The sequence below is a fragment of the Callospermophilus lateralis genome, chromosome 19 (assembly GCF_048772815.1).
Source record: "Callospermophilus lateralis isolate mCalLat2 chromosome 19, mCalLat2.hap1, whole genome shotgun sequence".
Taxonomy (NCBI): domain Eukaryota; kingdom Metazoa; phylum Chordata; class Mammalia; order Rodentia; family Sciuridae; genus Callospermophilus; species Callospermophilus lateralis.
In genome coordinates, this window is record NC_135323.1 from 28,880,373 (window position 1) to 28,890,249 (window position 9,877).

General features: G+C 52.8%; 1 protein-coding gene across 11 annotated transcripts in view; it reads right to left on the reverse strand.

Annotated features, from left to right (window-relative positions):
- Cux1 (cut like homeobox 1) overlaps positions 1–9,660 on the reverse strand; it is a 315,533-nt gene extending 305,873 nt beyond the window's left edge. For 3 of the 11 annotated variants that reach the window (XM_077106055.1, XM_077106056.1, XM_077106053.1), the window contains exon 1: positions 7,905–8,424. In XM_077106055.1, coding sequence (XP_076962170.1) covers positions 7,905–8,234 — 330 coding nt within the window. In that variant the 5' untranslated portion in view covers positions 8,235–8,424. Of the gene's footprint in view, positions 1–7,904; positions 8,425–9,475 lie in introns of those variants that run through there. The other 8 variants (XM_077106059.1, XM_077106058.1, XM_077106057.1 and 5 more) reach the window with 6 other exon arrangements.
- Positions 9,661–9,877: the final 217 nt, after the last annotated feature.

A 9,877-nucleotide genomic window follows, 5' to 3' on the forward strand; every position in this document is an offset into this window, starting at 1 on the left:
TCCAAACCTGAGCTCTGAGCACTTCCTGCTGCTGGCTGCCTCTGACATGTGCTGGGCTCTGGTGACTATAGTAAGCACTTTCCCAGGTCCTATGGGGATCTTTCCTTCCATTTAGGCCACAGCGGACTCAAAGAATAAGTCTCCATCAAAGAACTGTTCTGCCCAACTCTATTTTCAAAAGTACGAATTTTTGTTTTACTTATGTGTCACAAATATAATTATGCATGTTTTAACCAACATAAACAAAGAAAAAATCTAATAAACAGGAATTTTTAGAAAATGAAACACATATATTATCGATAGTCTCTCAAACAGCCATCTTAATATAAGTGACCCACCTTCCACAACATTAAGAAGAATCAAGTTTGGGCTGGGGGGTGCAGCTCGGTAGTAGAGAGCTTGTCTAGAGCATGCTGGGCCCCAGTTCAATGCACAGCACCATTAAAAAAAAAAAATCAAGTTTACGCTCTGAAGCTCACTAGTTGAGACAGTCTCACATCAGAACACAAAGGACCCATCCCTTGACAGAGGCCTTGCTCTCCTTCGGAGTTACTAAGCATGGAGGGCCCTGGAGCAAGACAACAGGTGCATATCGATAGAGGGTGGAGGGCAGGCACCTGCATGGTCAAGCCAGCAGGTGCTGCAGTGGTGACAAGTGGACAATCTGAGGCACAAAGGAAGAACCTGGAGCTCTCAGGAGCCTCCAGAGACCCCAGCCACCCTACAACTCTTCTGCTAGAAAACCTTCCCCCACACTGAACCAGGTGCGCAGAACTGGGCTCCAGCTCTGTCTCTCTAGCGGGGCTCTTCCCTGCCCAGTCCCCACCACCTCATTTCCATGCCCTTCCTGCAGCCCCCCAGGGCCTCTGCACACAGCTCCATTAAAGCCTCACCCTGGCCATCCTACCCACTTGTGCCCACAGAAGGCTGTCCACTCCTGCAGGCAGGAAGCAGAGAGCGAAGGAAGGAGGAATGCACGGAATCAGGCTGGATGCTCAGGTGCACAGAGCGGGGAAGGAGGCTTCCCAAAGTGAGGGAGATTCTGAGGTCATTCTTGTTGGAAGGAAGGTCTAGGTCAGGTGGAGGCGCCTATCAGGAACTGCCTGCATGCCTGTGAACATGGGCTCCACTAGGTACCAACATGAGCACTGTGGCATTTAAGGAGAAGCATGACAGGAGGCAATCAATGGCTTGGGAAGACTCATCTGGCAACCACATCCATACATCCATAATGAATTGTGACCTGCTTCAAATGGACAAATCTGAAACAAGACTACGTACTCAGGTCCTGTGCGTTAGAAAAGACCTAGATCACACATGCAATAAGCAGCCCCCAGAACTAACTGCACACATGCAAAAAAGATTTCATTAAAGTATCAGCATGCTATAAGACGACAGCATAATTACACACCAACGCAGAGCCATGTAAAACAATCACAAACCACTTCTAATTCCTCTGGCAGTGACCTTCAACCATAACTGGCAATGCTTTTCCTTTCCCACTCCCACGTCAAAAGCTGACAAACTGGTACCAGGGCTGAGGAACGGGTGGAGAAGAGAGATGACCCAGCTTTCCCCCTAGGACAGCCAGCTACCAGGTGACAGTTTTATGACTGCATGGCACAGCTCACCAAAGCATCTGGCCACCTCAGCCCACCTGCGCCCTCAAGGTCTGTGGCCTACAGCCACCTGCTAGGGGCGCCCTGCAGCACCTAGGCCTCCGCCTGGCTCTGCACCCACACAGGCCCACAGAGCAGAACATGACTCCCAGTGTGAACTTGTCTCTCACTTGACCCAACAATGCCAGGCTATGCATTATGGCAAAAGCCAGGAATCGAGGTACCTCTGAAATGAGCAAGGCCACTACAGAAACGACGTTTCTACACTGTGTCAACAAGCACTCCCGCGCTTCCAACCTGGCTTCAGAGCTGTGCGCCTGGACATCTCTGCTGTGGGAACAGCGAGGTGAAATCCGACTTGCAGCTCTACTCACAATTTTACTGCAGTTTCTGGGTACTGGGGACCTTTGAAAGGTCTGTGTTCCATGGACCACTAGGGCAGAGAAGAATGACCTAACATCAGACAGCACGGGTTCAAGTTCCAGATCAACTACCATGGCGAAAAACAAAATGAAAATCACGTTTTCTGCCACACCTTTTGGGGTGATGAAAAAATGGTGACAGAAGCAACAGAATGTTCTTCTTTCCAACGGGAGAACCAAAGTCTTTTCCAACCCTCATTTAAGAAATTAGAAGTACAATTCCCTCCAGCAAGAATTTTATTTTTAATTTTCATTTACATTGCATCTTTCTTCCAAGAATCTCAAAATAATGGAGCACCACAAATACTTATTCTAAAAAGAAGGAGGGAAAAAAAATAAAACAGTTGTCACACACAGGAGAGGACAGGCTTGGCAGAGCAGGATGAGCAAGAAATGACAGGTAGAGGTGACAGCAAGAGCTCGGGGCTCCCATTGCGCAGGCCGAGGGCGGCTCCTTAGCGGCCCTGCCTCAACCCACAGCCCCGGGCCTGCTGATGTTTGCAGCTGCAGGCTCCTGAAGACTGCATTTACCTTCCAAGTCATTTACTAACTTTTATCAAATCCTCCTCATTTAAATAATTATTTCTCCCCTAAAAATAGGAGGGAAGTCTTAATAAACCAAAGGACTCACAAGTCCAAAAGAACCACTGAACAAAGGTGCCTCAGAAGAGATCATATCCTTTTTGGTCTTAAAAAGGTAAAACTATGGGGCTGGGGTTGTGACTCAGTGGTAGAGCGCTCGCCTAGCGCGCACTAGGCCCTAGGTTCGACCTTCAGCACCACATAGAAAAAATAAATTTAAACAAATCATAAAGGTATTGTGTCCAACTACACCTAAAAAATAAGTATTAAAAAAAAAAAGGTAAAACTATGTTACAAAACTAAACAATCACAATCTACTAGGGGGAAAGACCTAGTGTAAGAAAGACGATCTTGCTTGTAGGGGGAAAATGGAAAGAAGCTCTGAGCAGAGTTTGGTTTGTTTCATTTTTTCATGTGCCGGATGGACAGGATCTGAGCGTCTCACATTTAGCAAAAAACTGTCAACACCCAAATAAACTTTTAATGACAGTAAGAATGGCATTCTACTACTCACAATTTCACAATATTCGCTTAAGAAAGAGCTAATGTGTCCAAGTGTTTTTCCCTCAACCAAACTGGGAACACCTGACAACCACAGGTAACTTGTTAAAAAATGTTAACCACATTTACTTATTGAACACGTTCAGCCAGAGAGAGAAACATGTCTGTGACGCAGGCACAAAGCAACGCCAGGAACAAGCTGGCATCTCAGAGTTTCAATGCTGGTAGTCCCCCCACCCCTGCCCCCCAGATTAATTGTACAAATTGCAAATGGTCAAAAGCATCCAGGATTTCAAGTGTCAGCTGATGGAAGCAGCCTCATGCGAGACCCAGGGGGTCCAGTGGCTCCCAAGGATTCTCCCGCTCACAGAAGAGTGCCCGCCGCCTTGGCATGCCCTGCTCGGCTTCACACACACTGTTCTGGAAGGAAGCAAGACCATCAGTTCCACTGGATGTGAATCTCCCACCTACAATGCTAGTAAATCTCTGCAGGCAGACCCCATCCGATTTCCTCACGGTCTCCTGTCTGACTGTGCAGGAGGACCCCGTGGGTGGGATCCCTACCAATTCCACTTGGGGGATCTGGCAACCCCATGGTCCAGGACTCTTACTAAACACAAGAATTCTACCAAGGCCCGCGCAGACTACTGCTGTAAGGAAAAGCCTTCAGACTAAAATGAAGAAATTGACAGCCTTTAATTTGTGCATTAACATCATCCTATAGGAATTAATTACAGCCAGAAGGAGAATTATTTTTTATCAGAGAGTTGTTTGCTCTCTAAAGCAAAGGCTCTTGGTGGGGTTTGCAACAATTCAGACATCTTTCAAAGACAGTGTGCGACCTCATTACATGTTTAAACTGTGCCACACTGTGTGAATAGGCACAAGCACTTTTTAAAAATCTTTAAGCCACAACCCAGGTGCGTCCAAGCGGCTTCTGGAGTGGTGTCAATGAGAACATCAGCACAGGGTCTCCCTCCATTCCCAGTGAAACCCCCTCCCTTGCAAGGACACACCTCTGCTCCACCAACCTTCCCAGAGAGGGGCTGGGAACAGAAGTGATGCCAGCTGGCAAGTGCAGCAGAACCAGTGGCCAGAGGCAGACCTCGACTCCTCCTCTGAAAGCCAGCACCTACACCTAGACCAAACTCACTTTGGAAACATAGAGCAAAGCAGGGCCATCACCAGTGTTCAGGAGCGCACGTAGACAATTCCCAGGGTCCCATTATTAGGGCTCCACACCAAGTTCACATTTTTTGGTTGCAACCGAAATTTAAATCTCTAAATATAGAACTTTTAGGGGAAATAAGTTCTAAATGCTAAATCATATTTAGGGAACAATAAAATGTACCTACACACTCGGGTCAATAAATGTTTATTAAATCAGAGGTTGCAAAGAACTCAGAACTTCTTTGCTATAAAAGTTACATAACAGCAGATAATAAGTCGCTTCTCTCCCGAGGCCAGCAGCACTCCTTTTTCTCTCCACCATCACACACACACAATTCTCTCAGTGCCCAGGTATCCACAGGCATCGGGTCCCTAAAACGCCCAGCATGACTGGAACGTCCAGGTACACTGTAGTGGAGAAAGAGAGAGGCCGTGAGGCCACTCTTCAAACAGCACTAGTGAGATGAATAGCCACAAGTAAAAAGTGTCCCTGTGCTGGGTTACAGGAAGGCTCAAATACAGGATTCCAAGAATTCCACCTGTTTCCAATTAGATACCAGAATTGCTGGAGTGTTTAAACTACATTCACTTGCTACTTATACAAAACAATTCTTCCGGGTTTTTTGAACATTTTAAATACGTTAAAATAAGATTAAGGATCTGGTTTAAACAATCAGAGGCAAGGAAATTTCAGCTGAAACCAAAACTATCTCTCAACTGCGATAATGCAGAGCTTCAGACAAAACAAAAGGGCTAGGCAGACACGTTTCTGTCTGTGAAATTACCAATAAAAATCAGACTTTGGGTGGGGAGAGCACTTATATTTTTAAAGTTGCATGTTAAATAATTCTAAGTAGGCTTTAAATAATTCCTGCAGTGACTTATGATCCTGTACAGTAGAATCACTTTCATAGTAACTTTACATGTCATTTGTGTCACAGCCCAGCAGACACACCTGTCTTAAACATGCAAGATTTACATGAGCCACCAAGGGGACACTTGGCAGAAAGTGAGTCCAGCTCTGTAGAGTTCTTCACAAGATGAATTTCTCCTAAAAAATTGACAAGTTTTTTCCTAACAAATGGGTCCTTGCTTCATGTCACTGTAGTGCTGAAACAAACGTTCCCCCATTGAGACCCAGACTGCAGCGGAGCCCGAGGAGAGTAGGGCTGCTTAGCGGGATCCTGGAGCCCCAACCCCAGGGCCTGCCGGCTCCCACACTGGGCCCTGGTGGGGTTTCTTAACTGAACAGCCACAGAGAAAAGGCATTTTAAATAGCCATTAAAGGTCCCAGGCTCAAAGGGGTCACCAGACAGCATTCTTGGAGTTAGCTCAGTGGATTAGGAGAGAATCATTCCTGAGAGGACCAGGCTGTTGGTCCCCTTTCCAGCTCTCCTGTGCTGACTCCTGACAGAACACACATGAAGTTGGGAACTGGGGCAAAGCGTCTCTGCACCGCCTATCAAGAGCTGCCGGGTGAACTACTCCTGCACTAGCCTGCACCTTCGGGAAAAAATAATAATGGTTTCACCCAAGAGAAGCCTTGAATCAGCTGATAAGGACCCCACATGCCCGATCTCTAAGACACCTACAGTAAAAAAAATACAAGAAAACAAAAACAGGGGCAGTGGCAGTGAAGTTTGTTTATCCACTATTCCATCAAAGGCACTGAATGAGATATTTTAATTAAAATAATAGACCTCTTCTGCGGTACTGTCTGGGACAGCTGGCAACACGCGCTTCTGTAAAAGGAGAAACAACCAGAAAATGAACTTGCAGTAAAACTGAAATAGTCCTCTGATTGTGAAAAAGAAGACAAGTTTTAGGGTTCACTTTTGCAGAGGATCCTTAAAGGGGAATGCAAGCCATGACCAAGCAGAGAGAATACCCCCAAGAGAAGCCAGCCACTGGCAGGCCCCACCCCAAAAGTTCAAGCTCCATTAACGCATAACAGAGTTACATGAGCTGGTTTTAGAAAGTGCACTTTTTTCAAACGTGTGTTTAAAAGATAAATTTATACAATGGTATTTTTCTTATTAAAAAAAAAAAGTCTGGTTTTTACAAGTCTGGGATAGAATGAAAACTTGTCCAACGAGTCTTAGCAACGACGGAGCTCTGAAACATCCATACTGCAAGCCTCTGGGACTAAAAAGGAAGCAAAATAGAGAACAGTCTTCAGAAACTCTTCCTGGGCTTTCACCACAAGACCAAAGGTGGCTTCAGGACCCAGGAAGCCCCAAGCTCCACAGGACCCTGGAGAGGCACGGAACCGTCTGAATTCACTCCAATCCGCTGCAGTCTCTAACATGGATCTGCCTGGCCGAGACCAAGTCTCTCTACCTTCAGATGGTGAAGTCACAACCCTCGCTGGGCTCTGCAGGCAAGCAGATCTCAGTACCAGGGGTCTGCAAAGCCGAGAGAGTTCAAACTAATGACTTCTCTCTCAAATCGCAGTCTCACTGGCCCATTCACCATCTTCGAGAATTAAAAGACCTCCCTGGGCCCACAGAAAGGACCAGTCTGGCCAGGGAACTTTGGCATTCCATGTTCAACTGACATTTTCAAATGTGCGATGCAGCAGCCCTATAGGAAACCATCTAAGGCCAAATCCCTACCACCAAGAGGCAAGGGATGCTCAGTACAAGAATAATGTTCGGAGAAAGGATCTATTTGGTGGTTGCTGTTCTTCAAGATCAACATAAAGTTCATTTGAGTAAACTACCAGAAATCTTTGAATCAAATCCTGAAGCCACACTGTTAAATGTCGCTGTGATCCCCTGAACAAGCACCTAATCTATTGGGGTGGAGGGGAACTATTTATACCAAGTTCATAAAATCTAATAACTCTCTAGAAACCAAATCCATTTCCCAGGCAGTTCTGCCAGGATGCTTAAAAAAGAAACTTCATTGATATTAAGCTAGGATGTCACATTTAAGAAGACAAGAGGGAGAAAAAATTAAGGTTTGTCCCTTAAAACTCCACAACGGGTTTTACAGTAAGCACAGGAATTAAATTATGGTAAAAGGGAGCTATTTTTACTAAAACAGGGTAGACCAATTTATCAAAAATGCCATTCGGCTGTGTTCATTACATTCAGGAATCTAATTTACACAATAGACACTTTAGAGTAATCTATTTTGGTCAATAAATACTCAAACTCCTTTAAGTTTTAATCTTATCGGAAATACATATTTCACATAGTCTTCTTCCTAGTTAAGAGAGAAATTTGAGGAAATTTCATAACGACTATGAGTCTGCTTTATCGTTCTTCCGTCGGCGAGGGCAGAAAACAAGCACATACAATTAAAGTTGTCAGGCTCCACTCACATCCGCTTTAATCCAATCTGCCTGGATTCTTACAAGCCTCAGTGTGGAGTTCATTTTCTCCTAAAGGTGCTGTCGGTCACTATCCCCCAGCCCACCGGGTTAGTAAAGTTGGACCAAGTTCACCTTCACGCACACCTCAGAGCTGGGAGCAGCAGCGGTCCCCAGGGACGCCGCAGGAACCCCCTCCCCACCTCCCAGCACCAGACTGCCCTGGGCCCTTCCCAGCCGCAGAGCCGTCCCCACTCCCGCGCCCCTGCGCTCGCGGAGCTTGGGGCCTCTCACCTTCAACTTGTCTCCGGCTACGCACAACATCCACCTGGCAGAGTCCGGGGGCTGTCTCGGCGTCGCGGGCGCCGAGCTGGCCCTTGCGGGGCGCAGCCCTCCGGCGCTCAGCTCCTCCGTGTCGGGGGTGGCAGGCAGGAACGCAGCCCCGGAGCACGGCGGCAGCTCGGGTGCCGGATGGGGAGCCCTGGCAGCAGCCCCTCGCAGCGCCTGGGGGTCGGCGCGGGGACCGTGGTCCCGCACGCCACAGTCCAGCGGGGTCCCCGGGGCTCTGCTTTCGAAAACCTGGCCCGCAAAGCGGCCCCGGGGCGGACCTGCCGCGCGCTCCATAGCGCCGGCGGACCCCGCAGGGAGGACAGGCTCCCCAAGCAGAGGGCCAGAGAGGAGCCGGCGGCGGGTCACTGTGGGCCGCGGGAGTCCCCGGGCGCGCGGCAAGGGCCGCCCGGAGCGGCGGCGGAGAGGAAGCGTCCCCAGCCCGGGAGCCGGCGCGCCGCGCAGGGCCTGCGCTCAGGGAAAGTTGCAGCCCGCCTCCCTCTGCCGCGCCCGCGCCCGCGCCCGCGCCCACCCGGAGGTCCGGGGCGCCGCGACCCACCAGCACCGCGCGCCGGGCGCCCCCGCCGCCCCGCGCCAAGTTTCCCCGAAGCGCCCCCGCGGGGGACCCCGGGTGCGAAGCGGCAGGTCCGCGTCACTCGCGCCGGCACACAAAAGAGCGGGGCGGCTGCGGGGCTCGCGGGTGGCCCCGGGGCGCTCCCCGGACGTAAACAAACCAGGGGTCCGCGCCCGCAGCCCCGCCGGGAGCAGGAGCGGCGGCGCGCCGCGGCCCGCTGACAGCCGGGGGCGGCGGCCGGGGCCGGGCCGGCCGGGGCAGGGAGCGCGGGCGCCCGCCCGGCCACCCGCCCGCCTGGCCGGAGCCGGGCCGCGCCGCCGCCGCCGCCGGTGGCCGCTCTGACCCTCCCCCGAGCCGGCGGCACCACAGCGCCACCAGCCCCAGCTCCGCCGCGCCGGCGGCAGTGGCGGCGGCGGCTCCTCCTGGAGAGGCAGGCGCTTCACCCCCCACAGCAACTCCCCACAAACTTTCCCCGGGAATACGGCGGGCCGGGGGCGCGGGCGCGCGGGCGGCCGCCGCCGCCGGGCCGCAGCCCCCTCCGGCCGACCGGCCGCCGCCGCCCGCCGCCCGCGCCCCCTCGCGCGCGCGCCCCGCGGGCCGCCCGGCCGCCCCCTCCCCGGTCCCGCGGCGGCGGCGCTGGCGGCTGCGGCGGCGGCGCAGGGCCGGGGGGGCGCCCGGGGTGGGGGCAGACACCGGGGGCAGCGGTGGCGGCGGCGGCTCCCGGCGCCATCTTGGGCTGATCGATGAATTGAACAAAGAGGATCAATTTCCGATCAAGCGAGTTATCAATGGGGGCCGGGGAGCGAGAGGGACTTGTCCCCGACTCGGCCCCGCTCTCCCCGGCACCCCCTCCTCCCCGCCGCCGCGGCCCCCCGGCGGCCCGGCAGCCCGGGGCCCCGGGGGAGGCCGTGACCGCCCGCAGCCCCCACCCCCGGGCGCGAGGCCGAGCGCGGAGAAGCCTGACCTGCAGCTGCTGTAAATCAAAGCGCTTCCAATATTGAAACATCGATCCCACATTGGCCGCCATCTTGAGACATATTGAGACGGAGTGAGAGGCTGATAGAGAGGGGGCTGGAGTTCAGGAGCCGCCAGGAGGCAGCAGGCGGGCGGCGCCAAAACCCGGCCTGGAGCGGGCCGCCGCCGCCGCCACGGCGGACGCGGACTCCTCCTCACGGCGGCGCCGCCGCAGCCATGGCGAGCCCGAGCCGGAGCCGGACTCGGAGCCCGGGGGCGCGGCAGCCGCCGGCCGCCTGACGCACGCGGCCCTGCCTCCTCGTCCCGCGGCGGGCGCCCAGCCCGCGACCCCCGCCCCTCCCGCGCCCCCAGCCCCAGCCGCGGCGGCCGCGCGCCCGGCCCCGAGGGGGCG